This window comes from Mirounga angustirostris, unplaced genomic scaffold (genome assembly GCF_029215605.1).
Source record: "Mirounga angustirostris isolate CCGP_5_RB_7025 unplaced genomic scaffold, mMirAng1.0.hap1 SCAF_7, whole genome shotgun sequence".
NCBI classification, from domain to species: Eukaryota; Metazoa; Chordata; class Mammalia; order Carnivora; family Phocidae; genus Mirounga; species Mirounga angustirostris.
The window spans coordinates 96,021,333-96,046,248 of NW_026991715.1; the positions used below are offsets into that span (position 1 = coordinate 96,021,333).

At 45.5% G+C, this 24,916-nt stretch overlaps 1 protein-coding gene across 3 annotated transcripts in view; it reads left to right on the plus strand.

The window, feature by feature from the left end:
• The first annotated feature begins 9,401 nt into the window (after positions 1-9,401).
• The window catches only part of SLIT3 (slit guidance ligand 3), a 605,319-nt gene continuing 589,804 nt past the window's right edge, over positions 9,402-24,916 (plus strand). For all 3 annotated transcript variants that reach the window (XM_045901662.3, XM_045901670.3, XM_064596588.1), the window contains exon 1: positions 9,402-10,047. In XM_045901662.3, coding sequence (XP_045757618.1) covers positions 9,851-10,047 — 197 coding nt within the window. In that variant the 5' untranslated portion in view covers positions 9,402-9,850. The remainder of the gene's footprint in view (positions 10,048-24,916) is intronic.

Here is a 24,916-nt window from a genome sequence, read left to right on the forward strand (position 1 = left end):
TCTAGACACAGTTGTCTTTCCAATCTCTATCTCCTCAACTTAGAATGTTGAGTTCTCATCCCTATACTGCAGTCTGGAAATTATCTATAGGAAATAAAGTGGCATAATTGTACAGCTCACCTCACTTGTTTCTCATTTTAGAGAGCAGTCATATACTTCCTATTTTCCAATATTTGAAAATCATCTTTTTTATATATTGTATCCTTTTTTCTACAGGCTTAAGGTGGAAAGGTAAATCTAGTTTCTGTTCTTCCATCATAGATAGAAGCAGAAGTCTCTATAGGAAGCTTTGGATCACAAGAATTATGTGATCTGACGTATATTTTAACAATGTGGGGCTGCTGAGTTAAAGGTTGGCTATAGAAGGTGGGGAGTGATGGAGGCAAGAGTTAGGAGATGATTGCCAGAGTCCAGGCCAGAAGTGACAGTCATTTGTTGTAATGGTAGATACGAAACAAAATGATTGAATTCTGGACTCGAAGAAAAAATAAATGTGATTTGCTGATTATTTTGATGTTATGTATGAAAAGAAGGGAGAAATGAAGGATGACTCTAAGACTTTACTTAACTAGAGAAAGGGGGAGGTCATTGAAAACAACAGTTTCAGCATTGGGGAGAAATTCTGAAAGGGGTGGATTGAAGAAAGAATAGAGGAATTAGATACAGTGAGGATAGACAGTTCTCTCAAGCAGTTCAATCAATTACATTCCACCTGTCAAGAGACGCACAATCTAGTTGTGCAGGAGGAATATTCATAAGTAGATAATTACATTAGTGTAAGGACTGCAGAATAGAGATTCACAGCCACAAATCAAATGAAGAAGTCTCTAATATAGAGAGGGTATTAATGGAGGGAAGCATAAAATACTTCACAGAGGTTGAGATGCTTTAGCTGCATGGCAAAGGACCAAGACAATTTCACCAGAGGAGGTGGGCAAGGGCATTGCAGAAAGTGTGAAGAGAATGGGATAACTTGACAGATGGTAGACACCTCAACACTTTTAGGAAATTTTAATTCTCTATGGCTCAGCCTAAAGTGGGAAGAAGGATTTGTGAAAAAGTGAAGCAAGAGATAAAGGCAGAGACAAAGACCTTTCTTTATTGTATACAGAGTTTGGACTACTCTGTAAGTAATGGAAATACCTCTAAGGCTCTGGAATGTCACTGGAGTTGTTGAGCAGGGAACCAGTTAAAGAGCCTGGGTGAGAGGCCATTATGGCCAGGACAAATCCAAAGAGAGGGAGCATTTGGGGTAGGAACTTAAAATGATTTAAGTGGAGGAGTCAAGAGGTCTTGGGGAGCTGATGGATGGGGTGAATTAAAAGGAATAAAAGGGGAAAGTTAAAGATGATGTTTAAGTTTTTGTCTTGGCTATCTGGGTAGATGGTGATGCCATTAGCTGAAGTTGGGAAATAAAATATTTTACAGAAATACACACTCCTTACCCAAGACTGGATAATCACTCAATGAGGTGGTGGCTCCAAGAGTGGGTTAGAAGGTCCTTAACCTTCTACTCCAGTGGTCTTCATCAACTCCATCCCTTATCCCCTAGCCACACTGAAAATTTAAAAGTTGTGGAAAAAAAATATGCTACCTATACAAGATAACTTTAATACAAATCCCCTAATTAATGTGCCTTTATCAGCCCCTTTATCTACAAATATCCCTGGAATTGCAATTGATTCTCTGTCCAGTCAGATTAGTCCAAAAGTTTAGGCTTCTCTTCATACACACAAATGATAGGGGTAATACCACTCACTGTAGTACTTCACATAGCCTGGGGTCTGTACAATGGTGAGGAAGAAATAATTCTGACCTTCCCAGAAAAGGTCTCCCTCATATTCTAGGTCCATACAGTGCCCTTCTTTATGTTCCTCAACTAGTGAACTCATATCACAGGGCCTTTGCATGTGCTGTTTTGTCTCTTGGAATAGTGACCTATCCCACTCCATACCTTATTATATCATAGCTAGATTCTTCTGGTCTTTTGAGTCTTGTTCCATGGCCATTTTTTTTGAGACATTTCCAGCCTCAATTAGTCTTTAGCATAGCACCTTGTTGATTCCCTTCTCAGCACTTTGCAATTCTTAATTATATATTTATTTTCTTGCTTAGTTGATTGTTTTACATCTATTGCCCAAATAAGACTCCATAAGAGTAACAATCAAGTTTTACCTTGTTTTCACTATAATATATATGATGTGCCTCCACTCAAAAAGTACACAGTAAAACACAGTAAATATATGTTGAATCAATAAATAAGAAATAAATAAAAGTCAGACAATTAGGATTACTATTTAAAAGCATTTCATTAATTAACCAATAGCAGGAGGTATCATTTTGGGAAAGAGGAAATTTCCTGTTGTTTCTGAAATCATACCACATAGATAATAGCTTTCCCTAAGATTCATCCTGTGTGATTTGGGGAAGACATAATTTCAGGATTGAATTGGTTTATCAGCTTAAGTAACTAATGCCAATGGCTATAATAAACAACCCCCAAATCTTAGTTGGGGGGCGGTTAGGTTATTCTCCTGTTTCAGACTGTATGGTCATTGCCTTCTGTGTAGTGATTCAAGGATTCCAGTGTCTTCCTTTCTGTGGCTCTACCATCCTCTCAGGACACTGTGATTCTTCACTGGATCCCCTCTGTCTAGTGAACAGGCAAAGAGAGAAGGCTTGCCTGATGATGTAAGAGGTTTCAAAGACCAAGTCTTGAAGTGGTATGCATCACTTCTGCACAACATCCTTTGGTCAGAATGAAGCATATGACCCCAACCTAACTGCTGGGAAGGCTGGAAGGGAGGCAGGTAAATATAGTCTTCTTGTGTTCCCAGAAAGAAGAAACTGGAACTGTGAGCATCAAGCTAGCCTCTGCCACAATAGGGGACTTGATTTGATTGTTATTAAGATTAGAGAGTTAATATATGTGAAACACTCAGAATGGCATATCGGGGCATCCATGATGCCAGGTAATTTGCAAGAGGAGTTTCTCTGACTTTGCACTAATCACTGCTTGCTAAACAAGGGTGGTATTCTAAAGTTTCTGTCAAAGCCCAACAGCTGGCTGGAGAGTTTTTTGAGCCCCAATGCCCAAGGAAGCCAGCCAAGAATGCAGATGCTACCACCAAGTCTGTGTGGCACATCCTCATGCTTTGTTTAATTTGGTTCCCTGGGTGGGATGAGTTTTATGAACAGGTGTTCTGGTTAATTAGGTGATTAATACTCCTCAAATTGGAGAGCCATTTCCCGAGTGACAGTTCTTGCTTTGCTCAAATATAAGACAAATCTTCATTGCATAGATTGGACAGACCCGTGATTGCACTCACCTGTCTGCCAGGCCTCTCAGGTCAGCACTCTTGTGCTGAGGACCAGGAGTCTGACTCCACATCTAGCTGAGTCACCACCATCTTGATGCACCAGTTTAGAGAAATAAAAACTCCTCACTTCATCTGGCCTCCTTTCAGACCAGGGCAAAGTTGATCTGGGACACATTTCTGGTTCCTTTCTGGGGATTCCAATCTGCATCATCTCTCAAGGTTAGAGTCATTGCCTCTGCATAGAGCCCTCTAGCTTCTAAAGCAAGGTGGCCAACCCATGTCCAAAGGCAAATCAGACATCAAAGCTTTTTCTCAAATTTGCTATCAGACCAATAGAAATCTGCCCTAAACTCTCTTATATTCCACATTCCCAAAGCCCTTTCCTTACACTCATATTCCTGCCTCCCTGCCTTTGCCTCCCTCAAGATGAAGACCCTTTTCCCTCCCATTGAGCTCATCAATATGTATCCTCCAAAAACCAAATAGCATTCCTCTGCACTTCCAATCCAGCTTGAAGTGATTTTTTTTCCTTTTTAGAATTTTTGTAGCACTTACTATCTGACTCACATTAATTAGCATTTAATTATATACCATATCTTTTATCTTCTTTCATATATCTTAAACTTATATTCCTAATTGGATTGTTGGCAGCTGTGGGCTGTGTCTTCTCTTGGGCATATATGAAGTTCCCAATAAATGGCTGTTCGATTGCTAAATTAAGCTAGATGCCACTTACACTTCTAGAAAATGGGTCAAATCCATCTTATTATACCAGCTGGGCCACACAACTGAAAATATGGCTCATTCTAGTTTCTCACATGTTCCAGCTTTACAACCACAGAGGGACTGAATCTCTTTCTCCAGTTCCAGTCAGAAAAAATTCAGGGAACACTGATTGGCTTTATGTCAGTGCTCACCCCTAGAAAATCACTATCTTGAGAGGGAGGCAAGATCATATAAGAACAAGAAAGTTCTAAATTATAATCACATAGTTGGAGTAAAAGATCAAGTAAGAGTTGTCTGCTACAGGTGGATCTGGATTTTGGAAGGTTCTATTGCTCTATCTTATTCCCCAGGAGAGGTTATATATTTTAAAGTTATGTATTCATTCATCAAACATTTGTCTAGTCAGAGTAGATCTTGCCCCTTGGGGAAGCTCAATAGAGTAACTGGCAGTAAACCTTTAATATTCTTTCGTTCTCAAGGGAGAGAAAAAGAAGTATTTGCATAGAAAAAAAAAATGACCTTCCAGGTCCAGCTGATCATACCTTTACTTAATCCTTCTCCCATAAGTGACCTAAAATTCACATATGTGAGTTTTTCCCTCCCCTGGGGAAGATTTAATAGGAGTCACAGTCTTAATCTCAAATTGGAGTTTTCATCATCTCTCCCTCCCCTCCCTGTTCACATATTCCTCAGAAATATGCTGTGATGGCTCAGTGAGGTAGTGTGTCAGTTTCAGGGCCCTTGGTAGGAAACAGACAACACAACACAAAGGAGTAATTTGAAGAAGGTTTAGTAAAGGGACTTTTTAGAAAAGTGAGGCAGGGTTAAGGAATCAAGAGATGGGGACTGCCCAAGGTTTAGCAATAGTGGGAAGATGTTCCTACTCCTACCCTCTAAAGAGATAAGGGGATGGGAATTGCAGCTGGAGGACATTAATGATGACCTTCAGTAAAGGAAGGAGCCATTGCCACCTTGCTGTCCTTATGGAGGAAGTGCTGGCCTTTCCTCCAGATATCTGGGCTAGTTCCCCACATGGGCAGACCCAAGGAAGCACAGGTGATACAGTCCATAGAGGTCAGCCTCCTGGTGGAGAGAACAGGGTGACACTGGGCAGAGCAGTCTGGACAATCCACTGGAGAATGACCAGCACAAATGGTAAGTTTCAATGGGATGGGAGCAAACATATCAGAATGGGGGGTGGGGCAGGGAATGTGTATAGTTTAAAAAAAAAAAAAACGCACTCAGAGTTTCTAGAAGAATGTAGTCTCATCCTCCTCCCTGAAAAGATCAAGTAACACTGATCAAAATAAGTAAAACTGCAGCAAGAGAATGTCAAATAAGCTAGGTGATTGGAGAGATCATTCATTCACATACTTGTTAATTAGTCATTCACCAATCATCAAAGATGTATTTGTACCTCTAGGCATCAAGCATGCAAAAAATGAATTAGATGCTTTTGTATGTTTGAAAATTTTTATAATAAATGTTGGAATTAATAGATTCTATAGATTCCCTGACTTTGAAAATCTAATAGACTGGATCAGCAAGGTTTCCTGGAGGAATGGAAGGCTCAACTGACTCTGGGCTAGCCAGAGAGGAAAGAGCTAGGAAGAATGTTCAGGAGGATTGTTTTGAGTGGGTGTGGGATACTGGGAGGAGATGAGGTACAGAGGTAGAAATCTACTTCAAAGTTCAGGATTGCATTATCATGTGTGCATTTTAGAAAAATCCCTTGATCATCAGGGCCAAGGATGAGTTGGTGGAACAAAAAGACAAAGAAAGAGAACTGATGTGGGGATGGTGTGAGCAGTGGCCATGCATGAAACCAGGATCTGAACAATACCTGGAGGCCCAAAGATGAAGAGGGACAGATGTAAGTGATAATCATGAGGAAGAATTAACGGGACTCAGGAACTGAATGGCTGTGGTGTGAAACAGAGGGAAGATGCTTTGGTGCTGTTTTGCCTTCTTGTCATCCCCCTACTTTTCCAGCTAACAGCTCCCCAGTCTTCCTTTGAGAGCACTGCTCCTACCTGCCTGAGTATAGTTTCCATGGAACTGTTATCTGTAGATTCTTGTCTTCTGTGGTTAATAGGGTGATTACATAACCTAACCCAGGCCAGTCTTTGTGTCTTGGGAATTTGGAAATTGGGCTTGAGCTTGATCCTAGATCCTGCTTGGTTTGTGTCTTTTTAAAAGCTTCTTTCTGGGCACCTGGGTGGCTCAGTTGGTTAAGCAACTGCCTTCGGCTCAGGTCATGATCCTGGAGTCCCTGGATCGATTCCCGCATCAGGCTCCCTGCTCGGCAGGGAGTCTGCTTCGTCCTCTGACCCTATCCCCTCTCATGTGTTCTCTCTCTCTCATTCTCTCTCTCTCAAATAAATGAATAAAATCTTTGAAAAAATAAAAGCTTCTTTCTTTAGTTTCTTCCTCCTTAATTTTGTATGTTACCCAAAGGCCTTCTTAAAAAGTATTTTTTTTTTTACTTCAATTAGTTATTTTCTATTGTTGCAACCAGAAAACCTCAGCTGATTATAGTAGCCATATAAATAGTGGTGTCTTCCACTGAGAGACAGAAAACAAGTGGAGGAGAAAGTTTGAGGTGGGTTTCTTGGGGGAATGGGTGGGCAGTTTGCTTTTGAGAAGCCTAGAGAAAACTAAAGGAAAAAATCCAAAAGTTGGCCCTGGAGGCTTATGAGGAACTCTGAAAATCGTACCATAGGGTGTAAAAGCCATCTCTGGTACTTAGACATAAAAAATCCTACCCAACAAACTGACCTCCTAAGGACTTACTTATACTTCTCCGAGAAGAGTAATGCTTCAGAATCAGTGGGGGAGAGTGGAGGGAGCCTAGTTCTAGGCACTAGGAGCCCTGCGTCCTGGCTCTGGCTCTTTCACTAATTAGCTGGACAACCTTGTACCAGTGCCCTTCCCTCTCTGAGACTCAGTTTCCATGTTATTGAATACAGGACCTGAATTATATTGGGTGTTATCCAAAAATTTCAAAAGAATTTTAAGTTTACATGTAAAAGGATCAGCCATGCTGGGAAACTGGGTTCAACAAACCTTAAACCAGTTTCCTTACTGCAGGACTTCTCAAAATCTTAAATATGCTCATTGGTGATGCAAATCTCCAAGAGTGGTGAAAGTGAGCATTTCTCACCCTATTTCTGCCCAAGAACCCCCCTTCCCCACTTTCTTGAAGAAACATGTAGAACTAGTAGTCGTCAGAACACGCTTGCAGAAATGCTGGATCTGGTGATTTTCAAGGTTGTTCCAGCTGTGATCCCTGATTCTGTATGGCCTGTGTCCTGTGTACCTCCTGTTTCTTTGGGATGATTGACTCTCAAGCTCGGTTTTAAAGTGTTCTCCCAAGGAAAAGCAAGCACACTTGAATGCCTATGAAGTCACTTGGAGATCTAGTCAGGCTAATGAAATTCCCCATCAGCTTAAATGGAAAACACAGTCCCTCTACCCTCACACCGTACTCAGAGCACAGACCCAGGCCCAGCCTAAAGGGATTGCAAAACATGCTCTAGTGTGCATTTGGGAAAACAAAGAAAACCCTACTCTTTTCTGCTCCAGACAGTCTGAGACGCTTTTGTGCCCTTGGGTCTTTGCCCAGTTCTCTCATCTGCCTCAGTCCTGGTACTAAATTGGTTCAAGATTTGGAGGAAAGTTTCAGAGGAAAGGATGTTTAGAGTTCTTAAAAGCTGAAGTCACCCTATGGACCAGAGCCTATGGCCTTTATGGCCACCAGAGGGCGCTGACAACAGTATCGGTATGGAAAGCTGCTCCCAAGAATAACAGCAGTAAATTACACCTAACGTGTTTATGAATGATGGAGGGTCTGAAGTGTGTGTGACTGTGTATGTATGTGTACACGTACGTGCAGTTGGGTGCCTGGGGCTATGATTTTGAAAATATGTTAAATAGAATAAAATAAAATCTGCAGCTCTACTATAGATTCACAGGATATTGTCAAGACGTTGAAACAAGGAAGATGAAGTAGAAGGAATTAGAATAGCATTTATATGAAAGAAAAGGAAAGAGCTCTCAGTGGCATAATTGTTATTGTGGTATGTGTGATTGTGTGTGGTGTGAGACTATGCATGTATACATGTGTGTATGTGATTGTGTGTATATGGGTGTGTGTGTGTGAACCTGAGTATAAGCATGTGTGTGCACAAGTGTGTGTGTGTGTGTGTGAAAGAGAGAAAGCACGTGTGCGCGCACGCGCATGCTCAGGGCTCATTTAGACTTCCATTGTGAGCAGACCACAAGGAAGTCTGGGCAATACTTCCTCCAGTTCCTGCCCTCTCCCTCCAAACAAACAAACAAAATCATTCCTACAAGTATTTATGGAGCCTCTAACACACGCGCCCCTCCCCACCAGCATCTGGAAAAGCTCAGACCTGGCCAATTTAGAGCGCTATGGAAGAATGAAGGCTGTGGGGGCAGAAGGGATGTCTCACATGCGAATGACTGTTGTGCAAAAAACACTTTCTCTTCTTTGATGCTCCAAACAACCCAGTGAGGTGGTCCCAGACAGAGCTGTGGCCCCTTGCTTTGAGGAAACCGAGGCTCAGAGATGACGTGATTGGCCCAGAGTCACCCAGTCAGGAAGCAGAAGCACTGTCAATCCAGGGGTCCCAGTCCCTGCCATCACTACTTTTATCAGCTCAGCCGGCATTGGGTCTAGGCAAAGCAGGACAGGCTTCCGTGTAAGGTTTGCCAGCAGCGACCTGAACAAGGACAAACATTTTATGTGACATGTGTGACTGTGAAATGCGTTAGTATCAATACAATAGGTGCTTTAGGAAGAAGTTGTGGATCTTTGCCAAGATGAGGTAGGATCTTTGAGGATCTTTGTAGATGAGTGAAGTACACATCTTCGATGGGCTGTGGTGTAAAATATGAGTGAATGTGAGTGCTGCGGTTTGGGGTACTTAGCAGCTGTGTGGCCTCGGGCAAGTCACTTTACTTCTCTGAGCTTTGTTTCATCTATAAAATGGGGTACTCAGATGCCCCCTTGCGGGACGGTGTTGGAACCCAAGGAAAGACTATGAGCAGAGTGCCTAGCTCAGTGCCAGAATAAAGAAAAAGTGCCACCAGCCTGATCAATCCTTGGCTCCGTAAGAGGGAATGGGTCTCAATTCTGGGGCCCTGCTGGCCGAGCCCCTTTCCTTCCCTCTCCCTCATCTCCTGCCTCCTCCCCTCCGGGCTCTCGGTCGCTCCAGCAAAGTTCCCAACTTAGTCGACATGACGTGCAGCGCAGCCAATGGGAAGCGGAGCTGGCGTTTTTGGGGAGGGGGGAGGGGTGGGCCCCGCGTCTCCGGTGTCTGCCCTGCTCAGTGAATGGAGAGAGCGAGCGCCGGCCGGCTCACCCGGCCGCCCCGTGCCCCAGCCGCCGCCGCCGCGCTCCCGAGCTCAGCCCTAAGTCGGACCTCCTTAGGCGCCGTGCCCACTGCGCTCGCCCCCAGGTCCCCGACCCGGCTGACGCCTCGGGTCGCGGGCCAGCGGGCCCAGGAGGCGCTCGGTACCTGGGCACTCCGAGCGATGCACAGCGGGGCACAAGCAGCCCCGCGGATGGAGCTGCTGCTTCTGCCGCTGCTGCCGCCGCCGCCGTCCGGCGCACCCCGCTCCGCCCGCGCCCCGTGCGCCTGAGCGCCGAGCTCGCTCCTCCTCCGCGCCAACTCCGCCGCCCGCTCCCCAGGCCGCTTGGGCTCCGCGCGCGCTTCCCCGGGCTCCGCGCGTCTTGCCCCGCCGAGGCAGCCTCCTCTGGGCGCGGGCCCCTGCACACCATGGCCCCCGGGCGGACCGGGGCCGGCGCCGCCGTGCGCGCCCGCCTGGCGCTGGCCTTGGCGCTGGCGAGCGTCTTGAGCGGGCCCCCAGCCGCCGCCTGCCCCACCAAGTGTACCTGTTCCGCCGCCAGCGTGGACTGCCACGGACTGGGCCTCCGGGCTGTTCCCCGGGGCATACCCCGCAACGCCGAGCGCCTGTGAGTACGCCCGCCCCGCCCAACCCGAGCCACCCCCTGGGTCCATAGTGGGGCCCCCAGGCACCAGATCTTTCCTTTCCCCCTGGCCGCACTGGATGCAGTCTCGCTGCCACCCTCTCCCGGGTCGGATCCTTCTTTCCCTGAGTTGGGGTCTCTGGCGTTGGGTAGGTCTAGGGAGAGAGGTCTTGAAGCCCACTGCGATGGGCAAAGAGCAGTGCTTTTCCAGGGGTGAAGGCTCCAGACGCAGGGCCCGGTGACAGCTTCCAGCAGAAGGCTGGCAGGAAGCGAGGGGAGGAAAGAACACCACAGCCAGTCAGGTCTTAGGGTAAGGGCAAGGGGTCCGCGCACATTTAAGAGGGGAGCGGAGGAGAAAGCTGAAAGGTGGTGGGGCGTAAGGGAACGGAGACCCGAGAGGGCCGAGACTGTGACCAGCTTGGAGATCAGAAAGGGCCAGTTACTTCCTGGCTGCCCTTGCGAGCGAAGTTGAGAGTGTGTGTGAAGGTCTAACTTCTGAGGAACCGAACGAATTCGGAGTGGGTGCTTGCAAAACCCGCCCTGCCTGGAGCGCAGCCTCGCAGATGCCAAGTTGCAGCCGGGGTGAATTTTTTATGGCTCGGTTATAAATGCCTCCCCAAGCGGGCCGGAGAATGGAAATGCTGACAGCCCTTTAAATGAGACCGAGCGCTGTAATCTTACAAACCGCACTCAGCCTCGGATCCTGGGTTTGGCAGCGAGAGGAGAGGCGTTTGGAGAGTGGGGTAGATTGACCCTCGTTTTAACCCCAATTGTGCAACCAAATATTTACTTTTCATATGTCAACGTTTTGGAAACATTTATCATTTTGATCCTCGGACCAAATTCAAAACTTGGACTCCGAGGGTGGGCTCTTCCCAGCCCACAGTTGGGGAGTAAGGAAAGAGGGAGAATAGTGGAGGGGGTTGGAACCGGCCTGGGAACACAGCCCAGAAGTGGGTGAGGGTTTGCTCTAGTGTAATCCACTTCTTCGTGTCTTGCTCTCCCTCTGTCTCCCTTGCCCTTGCATATTAGGGGTGGGTACACTGGGTCTTCCATTCTGCCCTCTTGCCTTGAAGCTGGAAGATAGTGGCATGAGACTGAGTGAATTGTCCTACAGTGTGTTATTTCTCTTGATCACCTCCTGTCACTCTACTTCTCTTCCTCGAACTCCATGTGTCCCTGGGCAGAGACTCAATAGAACTGCCTTCCTTTTTCCTGGAGGTTTCCTGTGGCTCAAAACATTTTTTTTCAAGTGCATTCATTATTCTGTGTGGTCATGCAATTCTAGAGCATTGGAGCTGAACCTTCATTAACATGTAGAAAAGGAGGCTCAGGCATTTGAAAAGACTTGCCCAAGGTAATGCAGCAAGTTAGTGGCAATAAAGAGGCCACCATCCAGGTGTCCACAACTTAATTCAGACCTTATATTTTACAAAGCAGTTAAAATTTTGTTGTAGTGGTATTTTTGGGTATCTACCACTCTGCTAGCCATCTTTGGAACAAGAGTCAGTTTGGGCCAAGATCTGTAAATAGATGATCCTGGGAGGGTTCTGGCTGGGCTTGGGAATAGGCTGCTCTTGCTACTGCTTCGGGTGTACCCTGCCAACATTCAGCTTGCTATGACATTAGCTCTGCTGGTTGGAGTCTTGAGACTACCTCTCCTCCATCCTCAAAATCATGGTACATGTTTGGGAAACCAAGGGGAGTGGGCCCTTCTCCTGCTGGCATGTAGGAAGTCTTCAAAAGCTGCAGGCACAGCACTGCAGCCAATATGCCACCCACCCACCTTCCCCAGGAGACCCAGGCAGCTTGGAGCTACCCATCTGCTCTACAACTGGAGAAACTGGGTGGAGACTGAGTCCTGGGCATTCCCACAGTGCCCTGCTGCTGTCATGGTCGTTCGCAGGCATTGGCAGAGTGGGAAGTACTTTGGAATAGCTGAGTCTCATCTGCCTTGGTTCCAGTCACTGGTGCCCCTTTGGCTGGGGTGCGTGGGGTGACGCAGCTGCCAAGGCTGGCTCCTCATTCTGGTCTTCTTCCTCCCCTGGGAGAGGGGAAAACCTTTAGAAGAAAGCTTGGTCAGGAGTGCTGCAGGGGTGAGGAGGAGCCCACCAACAGTCCTTCACCACCTCTCATCCTCTGTCAGTCAACTCAGACGGAACATTTGAGTTCTGCAAACTCTTGGGGGGTGTTTGGCATTTCTAAGCTATGGAATAGATTTTTTTTTAGGGAGGAATTTCTCATTCATTCCTTTCTTCATTCATTCAACAAACATTACTTGAACCTCTACTGCATTCCAGTAACTGTATATAAAATCATTGCATATACAGAAGAAAACCAACAATTCAACTTAAAGAATGGAAGCAGAGGATAGAAGAAGGAAACTTCCTTTAGTGAGGCTTTGAAACTCCCCAGGACTCGTTTCTCCACAGGGTATACGGTCTGTCGGCATTGGCACCACATGCTCGGGACCTTCCTAAAATCCAGTTTCCTGATCTCTAATGTTTATGTTGTGTTTTATAACAAAGGAGAAGCATTTTCTCCCTTTTCCATTCCTGCTGCTTGATCTCCCAGAGAGGCTTTTCTGTAGGAGTATGTGTGCGCGCATACGTGCGTGCATGTGCGTGTGTATGTATGTGTGTATGTGTGTCATTGTTTCTCTGGGGGTTTTTGACATCTGAGGCCTCATCTGCTCATGCACTCTTTAAGGAAAATCTGCATGGGGATAATGTGGTCACCATTTGGACTTTGCTTTAGGCCTGGAATGGGGCTTGTTATATTATTCATAATTAAGCTGATATCAGAGTTGGGGGTCTGTGTTGCAGCTTCTTCTCCATAATGTCAGCACATTACACGGAAAGAGAAACTCTCTGTCATTTATAAACTACTGACAGTTTCTTTTTTCCCCTCAATGAGGAGGTGATACCCACAAGAAAGCTAAATAAACGCAGGGGAGAATTCAGTGTAATTTATTATCCATGCAGCAAAGATAGAGGACATGAGGAGAGGAAGTGAATGGTGGTGCCTGAAACAAAACATTTACCATGGAGCACAGAGTAAACAGATGTCGCATTTACCCTTCTGAGTACAAAAGGAGCCCACAGATGTAATTCTTCTCCAACCACAATCTCAGCCTGGAAAAAGAGCGGACAGATGAAAACGAACTCTCACAAGGGGCCCCTTCTCCCCACGCTGCCTAAAGGCAGGCAGAGGCCTACTTCTCACCCACGGGGAGGTGGTGGCCTGAACAGCGGAGTGGGGCAAGAGTGGACATCTTTGGTTTTTCACTTGGCTCTGGAACATGCTGGAGACTGCTGTATTTAAATAAACATTTCCTGTTTGCGAAGGAAAACGGGCGAAAGGCTGAAACGTGAGAATGTGGTAACTTAATTTTCTCCATCACTCCAGATGATGGCAAGCTTCGCCGGTGGTTGGGTCCAATAAAAACCGACACCATGTCACAGGCTTTCCCTCACTTGACCGCAGAGGTCTCCAGGTCAAGTGGGAGACTTTCCAAGATGCTCCACGGCCAAGCCCTGCATCCTGGTACTACTAGCTTCGGAGCCAGCTCAGCAGATGAGGGGCAGTTTGGTGAATGGCGAGGCCTCTCCGAGCCACCCATGGTGATGTGGCCTCTCAGAGAAGCGCAGTGCTCTCCGGGGGAACCTGTGGGTTGGACGTGAGCAGTTAGGCTCACCTGCCTCCAGTGTGCTGTGCATCTGGATAGATTGCTTTGCCTTGCTGGGCCTCCTTTTCCTGAAAGCAGAATTCTAGTGTAGTCCTGATAGTTTTCCCTGTATGGTCCTCTCCCCCAGTGCCTGGCACATAGTAGGTTTTGAACTAGTATGTGTTGACTAAATGAGTAAGTCTGAAAAATACAAGTTTTTTGTTAGTTCTTATAAGTGAAAGATGGGGGATTATGGTTTTGCATTTTTTATGTATGGCCAAGGGCGACTTACTAGTAACCTATTACGTGAGTTATTGAGGTTTTCTAAAATTTGGTTTTCATGAACTAAAATTATTGCCTCACTAGAGTTACTAAGGACTCCTAATGAGTGATCCACTCTGGAGTCTGGTTGCCAAGCATTGCTTAGCAACCTTGCAAAACTCCTACTGTGCACATGCCCATGAAAAGAGCTAGAAGTCTCCCACACTTAAACTGTAGGCCTTTCTAATCAGGAACTCATCAGCATCATCCTGTGCTCTCTGTGGTTTTTGATTGCTGCTCTTCTTGTATTAATTGATGTATTTGTAGGGTCATTATTAAGTTTCGCTTTTGCCCATCATCTGGGTCTTGTATATTTCTGCATTTTTTGCATTCTGATTGTTATTTTGTTTCTCTCCAGTTCTGTTTGTTGTCACTGAGTTCTTCCTTACCTGGAAAGTGAGAATGGTAGATCTGAGAGCCATTGGATCTTTTGCACGGACTAGGTGGGCTGTGGCAAGGCTTCAGAACCCCATGCCTACTAGTTCAGGCTGCGGGCTCTGCAGATAGACGGCTCTGGTTTGAATTCTGGCTCTGTTACAAATTTGCTGTTGCACCATGGGCGAATTACTCCACTCCTCTGGGCTGTAGTCCATTTAATCCCTTTATACTGTATTTCCACAGCTGTAATACAGGGATGATAATCACACTGGTCCTGTGGGCATGCTGTGAATGTGGCCCCGGACAAACCATGTAATGCACTCAGCAGAGTGCCCGGCACTTTGATTCTCCAGCTACTACTCTTTACCTGTAAAGTGTGCGTCATAAATGTTCCTCTTGGGGAGAATCAGATAAAATAAAGAACGGGAAGTGCTTAACACAGTACCTGGCACTTAGGTCTCCACCAACTATTAATAGTGGTGACCATGACTATTTCTTCTATTTCTTCATCTCAGGCCCCATCCAGCTGGAAAGTTTGAGATGCCCACTCTAAATGTGCCCCATCAAGGCAAGCGCCTCGCCTGCACGTACACTGTGCTCAGCACAGCTCGTGCCTGCTCCCCTCCCTCTCCTCTCCAGCTAAGCCCAGGTTGGCCTCCGTTCCATAAAAAGGGGATTACGGTTGAAGTGGTTTATGTCTTTTCCATGGGCGTGCTGCTTTGTGGTATATTTAAATAAGGAATGCATTTTATTTATTTATTTTGGGGGGTTGGATTTTCATGGGGTAATTTTTGGCCCTGACTTTTTTTTTTCAATGCTCATTCCTTCTGTCTTTCCCTAAATACCTTTTCCTGATTTCCCGTGTCTGCCTCTGTTACTGCTTTTACTTGAAACAGCTGTATTTACTAGTATGCTCCACCCTCATTATGTAAGGTGGTCTTAACCCTTTTTCGAACAGCTGAAAAGGAAAAAAAGAGGCATGGAGGCTTTTCCAGAGAACTTTGCTGGACCATTACTACTTCCAGATAAGATAGATGCAACGGGTCCCCTGCTAGGGTGCACGGTGTTGAGTTTTCAAAGCTCTCCATTATTTATCATTCTCCAGCCTTAAATTTAAATCAGCCTTGCCCAGGTGGGAAGCGCTCATAATGGGAATCTTCTGCTTTTCTGTTCGGAAGACGTGGATTATGTTTTATAAGTACTGCTATTGCTGGTCTGCCTAAGGCTGTCCTTTCCTTCCCACTCACTGTGGTCTTTGTAGTTCTGTGGCCAGCACTATATTTGATACACCATTCCCTGGGAAACATTCATCAGGAGTGTGTAATTAAACGTCCTCAATTGTGAGTGGATAGGGAGGTGGGAAAAGTCATGACCTTTGGGTAAAGGCATAGACATCAGAACCAGACGGGGCTGCTCCTGGTTTCTCCGCTTACCAGCTGGGTTACCTCAGTGTTCTCATTTGTGAAGTGGGAATAATAAAACTACCCCCTTCATAGGATGCTGGGAGTATTGAATTTACTCACATGGACTGCCTGGATCACAGCGCATCCTCCATAAGTATTCTTAGTATGGTTATCTTCATAATTCTTACTGACTATAGCCGTCCTTCCAGAGCAAGCTTAAGACAAAGCCTGATTGAAACAAGATAGATTGTCAGGGTTGAAAGGGTTCCTCTAGTTCAGGTTCTAACCATGTGCAGATTGATCTTCCACCAACATAATTTTGGAGAGAGTGGCCATTCTCCTTTGCTGGATTACTTCTAATGGGGAGGAACTCAGTTCTTTCTAAAGCAATTTATTCCATTTTAGAAAACAGTTTTAACAAGAAAATTTTCTTTGCCTGGGGGTTGAACTTATCTCCCCCTGACTATTGTTACACAGAGCAAATATAATCCTTCCAAATGGTAGGATTTCAAAAATGTTACTGCTGTCGTGTTTCTCACTACCCACTTATCTTAGTCTTCTTCTTTCTTCCATAAATTTTTATAATTGCCTCAACTATTCTGTGTGTGTTAGACTCTGAGACAGGCCCTCTTCCCATTCCTACTTATCTTCCTCCAAATAGGTTCCAGTCTTCTTTGCTTGTCTTAGTTAGAATCCTTCCACTCCCTTGCTATCTTGACTTCTATCAACATCCTGAAGGGGCATTTTCACTTCTGACAGCCACACCCCTGGGTTGGCTCATTTCCACCCGGCTGTTCATTGCATCCCCAGTGTCTCCCAGCCCTCCCTGCTGTTGATCCTATTTTCTCCATCCCAGATTTGTGCAGTTGACTTTTTGGAGTCTAAGTGCAACACTTTGCATTATCCTAATTGAATTTTATAGTTTAATTTCATCAGCTTTTCAGCAACATTTTCTATTTTGATTCACTCATCTAGCGTGTTACCACTCCTCCCCCCATTCCCTCTGCAGGGTTCCTGAGCTTGCCCTATGGGTCTTTATCCAGGTTGTCAATATAATCAGCAGAGTCCTCTCTGCTTGTTTAAAGTCTTTCAATGGCTGGGGTGTGGATGACATGAATATATTGTCCAGTTCTTTCTGGCTGGGATGGATAGAAATGTTGAGGTCTTGTTGGCCTGTAGCATCTTCTTTCCCTGGGGTTCTGTTGTTCATATTTTCTCTGGAATGATTTCCTATTAATGCTTAATTCCTCTGTTTGTTGAATGTTTTCTAAAGTCTTGGTTTCTCATTGCACTTCCCTTTATGACTTGAGCTTCATCCTTGTCCTATTGGGCTGGTGCCAGAGCCCCACCAGCACAGGATGGGATGTGACGTGATGTGTATATTGTGATGTGTATATCTGTGTGTATGTGCGTGTGCATGTCCTCTCCTATAAAGTATTGTAGCCTTCTGGGCCCTTCTGGCAGCAGCAGAGCTCCTCTGAGAAGCCTCACTCTTGCAAAGTGATTTCCTTTAACGTCTTGGGTGCCCATTGGCCCAGAGCACATTTGCTTGAGTAGGGCTGGGAATGGATGTGATGGGGAAGGAAGCATGGAGGTGCACGGGCTCTCCCCAAATTTCCAAACAACAATGATAATGACGACAACAGTCACTGTCGCCACAGCAGCTGCTGTTCATTAAGCCCCTCATTGTGCCTGGCACTGCTCTCACACTTCCTTTACACACGTTCTCTCGCTTAACTTAACAATCATGCAAGGCAGAAAGTCATGCTGTCCTCAGTTTACAGATAAGAAAGCTAAGAGAGGTGAAGTAACTTTCCCAGGTTGGAGCAGTAGAGTCAGGGCTCATTTGGGCAGACTGGTCTCAGGCCTGTGCCCCACCCACTGATCATGCCATTCCTCCACAAGCCTTCCAAGTCAGCCCCCCTTCTTGTCTTCCAAACCCGATTCTCAAATAAGAAGGAGGAAAGAAGGGGAAAAAAAAAAAAAAACTGAGTCCCAGTTGAAACAGTGAGCACCTGTTTGATGCAAGGCATCCTGAGAGGAAGGCCAGTGCTGTGTCCTGGATAGTTGGTGGTAGAGCCATCCTGTCCAGTTTGGGGAAGCAGGCAGCGTTCAGACTAGAGCTTGAAGGATGAATAGGGTTCCCACAGGGAGTAATGGAAACGTGGTACAGATCTGCAGAAGTTCGTGGTTACATTGAACAAAAGAGAGCCTGAGCCCAATTTAAAATGAATAGAAACTGTACTTGAAGATGTTTCATCTAACAAGGGTGTTTAGAGAAGAATCCATGAGGTCAAGGAAAAGTATCACCATGGTTATGTGGCTAATATTTTTATTTTGGATTTGAAGGGATAAACCCTCTAAGAAGAATTCTGACAAGGCTTCTTGACCAGTATTTTCCCCCCACAAGTATTTGCTGACATTTTTGCAGGGATTGCCTTTCTTTCCAGTTAAGATGTACCACTTGACTTCCCTCAGCCATGATCTCTGGGATCCCTGACCCTGACACCGGGTCCTGGTAGAACAGGACATATATAAGATGCATCCCGGCTGGAGTAAATATGACTCCACTTTTCACAACCTTATCACTGCTTGTGTGGGCTCAGACTCCTCTTGTCCAAAATGCCAGTCTGGATTCTCGATCCCTGTTTCATTCAGCACTTTGGCAGTGGTGTGGATTGTGGTTCCTGAAATTCAGCCAGCACATTTAACCACCCACCTTGACTCCCTCTTTGAGTTTTTCGGCCTCCCTAGTTCCTGTAGTTCCTGTCTGCTACCTGGCATACCCACTCCTTGCTCCCTTGGACTCTAGAATTAGTGTATGCCCTGACTCAGGCTGGTCTACAAGGTGTGGAGTCCATGGTCCTCTTCTAATCTGAGGTATGTGGGCTTAACCATGGACCTGTGCATTTTGTGCATCTCTCCTTGAACTTGAGCTGCTCCTGGCCCCTGCCTTGACACTTCCAGCTTGGCTTCTTGCCTTCTCACACTCCCCTACCCTCCAGGTAGCTCTCCATAGCCTCAGCACGGAATTCGGACATTCACCACCTAACCCTTGGGTCCTGGAATTGGATTTCAGGAGGTTCTTCGTGACCTGGACCTTCACTGGAGACTGGAGACTCCCAGCTTGTGGTTGTGTCCTGGAAACAACCTCAGACTTCCTTTTCATGGCTACCTGAAGCCTTTTATGATGCCCAGGGTGAAGTGCAGAGATGCTGCAGGGCTGGACTTGGTGCATGATAAGTTACTTACAACGTGCTGCTGAGTACCCTGCAACCCAAACAGAGAATAGAGCAGATTTTTCTGCAATTGAAAAGCTCAACAATGATGATTTCATTGAAGAGATGTCCTGTTCAGAAATGTGGTGCAGAAGTTTCTGGCCTATCTAGCACTTTGCTGATATTCTTTATTCTCCTCTCCATCTCTGCCCAGCTCTAGAATGTAAGTAGATAAGTGTTTTATATATGGGGTTTTTTTTTTTTTTCTTTTTTTAATTTAAATTCAATTAGCCAACATACAGTACATCATTAGTTTCAGGTGTAGTGTTCAATAATTCATCAGTTGCACATACCACCCAATGCTCCTGGGTAATGGGCATGAAGGAGGGCATGTGATATATATGGGGTTTCTAACTGATATTAATGAGAAACCAATGGGGAGAACAATTTGATGTAACCTTAAATGAGTAAAAAGACCGAGGCCAAATCCTGGTTTCCATCACCACCACCCCCCTTTTTCTTTTAACTGTGGGACCTTGTACAAGTATCTTCTGAGTCTCAGTTTTCTCATCTGTAACCTTTAGAATGGTAGGACTAACCCTTCTCCCATGGGGCTGATGCAAGTTTTATAGGAGATCAAATGTCTGCAGATGCCTCCTAAATTTGGTGCTCTGTGAATACTTTAATGAGTCCACCCACAATATCTGATTTTAACCACTAAATCCTGTATCTGAAAGATGATCAGGGTGCATTTTCAGAAGAGGAAACTCAGTGAGTTCAAAGTCACCCATGCCTTCAGACTCTTGCTAGGTTTTCCTTTTCACTTCTTAAGGTGCATCTTTTACAAATGCAAATAAAGTGCCTCACCAGCCAAGTCAGCCACCCAACCAGGGGAAGTTTAGAGGACTTTTTGCCTAACTGAGTAATTAAGAAATGGCAGTTTCCTAGAAAGTAGAACCACATAGGGGGCTGTATGAAGGATGGAGATGTTTAAAGGAGCTCTTTATTGAGTGCCTACTATGTGCCAGGAACAATGATGAATAAAGCAAGCAAAATGTCCTCATAACTAGAATAGCTCAAAATAATATGGAATGCAGTCTGGGCTGTTGCTTCCCACCAAATGACTGACAAGGCAAAGGCCACCATGCTAGGTTCAGAGAGGATGGGATGGGGCGGGAAATGCTAGAATAATAAGGGAGGCGACACCAAGCCCTCAGGAACCACTGATGAAAGCAAGTCCCACTCATTCCTTTTGGTGGATACAAATATGCAGAAAAACTCACATGTCGTAAAAAAAAATAGTACAAGTAGAATTAAAAAAACTCATGGGGAAAATATTAATCTGAGAACAATTGTATCCAAGAAAGCATTCAAGTATGCCTCTGCAGCTAGCTGGCAAACAGCACAAGTTCTGCATTTTATTAGAGCCCCAACTCTGTGTAGAACACTGACCTTATTTGAGAAGCATTTCATAAACACTGACACAGAGCGCAGCAGCATTTCAGGCCATGAGGAGATACAGGGCCTCCTCTGGGCAGCCAGCTTCCCCTCCCAGGCGCTTGCGGCTGTAACTGGACCACTGGACACTGTTAATTCCCTTTCTTCTCTCTTGGGTTTAACAAGCAGGTAGGGATTTTCCCAGGGGAAAATGAACCAGGGGGCTTTGCACTGAAATGTGCTCTTTGTGCAGGTGTTTGCCTGCGAGTGGGGTGGGCTATGTGCAAGACTCAGCTTTGAGGGGAAGGGTCCGAGAACTTTGATTTGGCCCAATTTCTTGTTGGAGATCCCATCTTGTGCCTGGGACCTCGTGATGTGTATGTGTACAGGAGGGTGGTTCTCAGGCAGCATTCACCTGAACCTTTGCAATGGAAGACCTGTGGCTTGCAATAGCCCTAAGAAATGTGTGCACCCCATCTCCTCCTACTAGAAGCTGGCAGTTTTCTTTCCATCTGCTGCCAGCTGAAAAGTCCTGGATTTCTGCCATGGAACTCAGTTCTGTCCCTCTCCCCCCCCCCCCCCATTTCTTTCCCTAACCAAGAGATATTTAGGCTTTTGAGGTATCTCTGGAGATCATCTGGTCTACCCCTTCCCCACTGATCCAACCCACCTGCACAGATAAGTGTCTTAGAGAAGTCATAGGAGGCGACCTCAGCTTTGTGGTGAGAGCTGCCCTCCTGAGAAGTTTCCCTCCTCTCATTTCAGCCTTGCTCACAGCATTGGTCCTGAGTAAAGATCTCTCAGCCTTAGGAAGTCTCTGCCAATCTGGGAAGCTAGGGAGACAGAAGAGGAACCAAATCTAGTACAAAAAACAAAAACAAAACAGAACAAAAAACAAGGAATAATGTGGAGCCAGAGGGGAGAAGTACAAAATGGGTGACTTGGGATAGCAGGTTATATCCTCGAGACCCTAAGCACCTAGGTAGCTTGTTTAGAGTCTAGAAAGGGAAGACCTCAGATAGGAAAACTGCAAGGGAAGGAATGCTGGGAACCAGGTCTGGAGCAGGAATCCAAAATGGGAAGGCCAATTACTTCATGGGAGTTTTTAATGAGTCTAGTGGCCCCCCTTCTAATTACTTCATACCACAAGATGGTAACCAATCTGCTCTGTTTACTCTGTTTAGGCGTAGATTTTAATACTTTCTGAAACATTTCCCATAAGCTTCCTCTTGCCATGTGCCCACCTTGTATGTTCTAGAAATTTTGCAAAGACCTACATTTCCTCTGTGTTCTTTCCCAACTGGAGCTGCATGCTGATTCAAGCCATATTCAGCCAGGAAGCTCTCTTCCCGTCTTTAAAACAAGAAACATCTCCTTCTGAGAAGACTGCACTACAGTTTTCTTTGTCTGTGTTGCTAACGAACAAAGAGGCCCCATTGCAAAACAGCATTTCACGAGCAGAGCGGGGATGATAGCACCTCTTGCCAAATGTGACTGTGTGTAGTTGTGTGGGGGGGAAAACAGCTTTGTCAAGAGGAGAGCTGAGGGAGGCAGCTCTGGGGAATTTTTAGCAACTGCAGCATGGTGTAGTGGAAAGAATGCTTGCATGGGAACTTGGAGACCTGGCTATACCTCTGACACACCGTGTGACCTCGGACAAGTCACTTGACCTTTCTGGGCCTCAGTTTCCTCATCTTTAAAGGGGATGAAGGGAATAGGCTGGATGATCTCCAAGGATCCTTTCAGCCCTATACATCCTCACTTCTGGGGGCTGGGAATTGAGGTTTAGACCTGAGCCAATATCCAACCAACCCAAGGGACTTTCTAGAGGCAATAGAATGGCCAGGACAGCTGCTTCAGGGAGTGGCTGGTCCTTGATTAAGGCTCAAATAATTAGCTCAGCTCCACAGTTAGCCTTCTGAAATTAAGAAAGAAAAAGATGTTTAGTTTCAAAAATAGCAGTTGGTGTTTCTTAAAACTGATTGGCTTTGGGCTTGTAGACTTCACGTGCAGACATAATTTCCTTTCCTCTATAGCAGAGTGGTGTAGAGTTCTTAATACTGGAGTTGTCGTGACCTGGGCTCGAATGCCATAGCTAACTAGATAATCTTGGGCATGTTCTTTAATAGTAAGCTGCTTCATTGGGTTGCTGGCAGGTTCAAATGAGGTAACATATGTCAAGCTTAGAAGACAGTGCCTAACCCTAAATAACCACTCAAAAAGCCATTCTCCTGATTACTTATTGCTGCTTAACAAACCACCCCAAAACTTAGGGTTGTAAAGCAACACCCATTTCATTGCTTGTTGCCCTATGCTTCTTTGAGTCAGGATTTGGGACATAGCTCAGATGGGATGGCTTGTCTCTGCTTCTTAACGTCTGAGGCATCAGCTATACAGTGTGGGAATGACTGGGGGAGGGCTTGAATGGCTGGGTGCTAGAATCATCTGCAGGCTGTTCACTCACACATCTGGCAAATAGGCTGGGTTGACTTGAAGGCTGGCCTTGGCTGGGATTGTTGACCAGAGCCCCTACACGTGACCTCTTTATGTGGCCTGAGCTTGCTTGCAGCACGTGGCCTTAAAGTTTTCTAACTTCTTACATGGAAGCTCAGAGCTCCAAAAACAATGTGCCACTAAACAACAGGTTGCATGACATTTTAGGAACTAGGCTTAGAAGTAGCAAAGTGTCCCTTCTGTTGTATTTTATTGTTCTAAGCAGCACAAGTTAGCCCAGATTCAAGGGTGAGGATCACCTCTCAAAAGAAGTCCCAAAGAATTTGCAGCCATTACGGCCGTGTTTTAAAGCCTCTACAGCCATATAATTCTGTTGTTTTCTATACTGTGTAACTGATCTCTTAACTGATAAAAAGCTTCTTGAGGGCAGAAGCTATACATTTCTCTACAGGGGCTTAGTACAAGGCTTGTGAACATAAGACTAAGTCAACACATTTTTAAAAAGTAAATTGATTTGAGTAGGCAGGAGGTTTAGTGGAACCTGAACCAAAGAGAGTTGGATTCAAAAATCTGTGTTCAAAAATGAGCACTTTGGAAAATTAGTCGTCTTTCTAGACTCAACTTTCTCCCCCAACCCCCCACCCTCACACCATGGAGACACTAATACCTACCTCAAGGATTGTTGGAAGAATTAGGGATAATATATGCAGAATGGCCAACACACAGTTGATGCTAGTGGACATCGTGAAGCATTGTGATACTGTGGCAAGCCCACAGATGCTCAAGGTGACAGACAGGTTTCAAATCCCATCGCTTACTCTGTGACTACAGAGAAGTCCTTTCATCTCTTTGATGGGTAAAATGGATATAATAGTATATACATTTTAGGTTTATTGTAAGGATGATTAATACATTGTGTAAGGCTTCTAGCTCAGTCCCTAACACATAGTAGGGACTTAATGCCTAGCACCTGTACGTTGAACAGCCACAGTTAAAATTGCTATTCTTTTTTCGTATATTGACTCATCCGTGAATTGATACATTGAACAATGATTTATTTAATGCTCATAATTCATAATAGACTCATTTCACAAGTCCATGCATGCTGGGGATCTGTGGATGCCTAGATCTGGGAAGATCTATTGATGGATGGAGAACTGGCCCTTTGGCAAGGAGCTCACGGGTGCAGGCCAGCTGCTTGGGACAGGGTTCTTTTTGAAGACAGGTGAAGTTGAGTTTTAATTGTCCCTATTGACCCCAGAACACCCCCTGGCTTCCTTGAGTTACAACCATTTTGCTCAGACATCCACGTGTGTCCTTTCCTCTTTGGGTCTATCTTCTCCTCTACTGCCATGTAACTACAGGCAACATGCAAGCTCTTTGTGTCGTTTTTGTTGTGGTCTTTTAAAAAAGCGTTGTTTTCCTAGTTCAAATATGTTAAACTGTACCAGTTTTGTCTGGTGCCAACCAGGACACCCAGTTTCATTTTTTCCAGGTAGTTCCTGGGGGCTGAGGCTGTGTTAGGAGCCATTGACCAGGAGCTCCTCCCTTTCTTCCTGAAGATCTCCCAAGAGCCCCAACCTTAGCCTTTTTTTTAAACAAGTCTAGATAAGCTGATAAAATAAATTGTCCTTGTCCTTTAGAAAAATACACAAGCTCACAATATTTTGCAAATGATTTTGAGGCCAAGCATGGCCACCTCCCCAGGTGGTGTATTTCTTCTGAATGACTATTTCATGGGCTCCTGGTCTTCTGCTAAGTTCTACTTGAGGATCATAGTGCACCTGTGAGACTTAGGTCTTCCCGCTTTTCCAAGTCTTGCACTTCCTCCATCGTGATAGACGTGCTGTGTTTGGCTGCTGAGGATTTAGTCTTCCTTCCTAGCCAAGTATCATCTGCACCCACAGGATACAGTTGGGCGGGTTTGTCATCAGGGGCCTTGCCCTACCCTGGTCAGTAGATGAGCTCATGCCCCA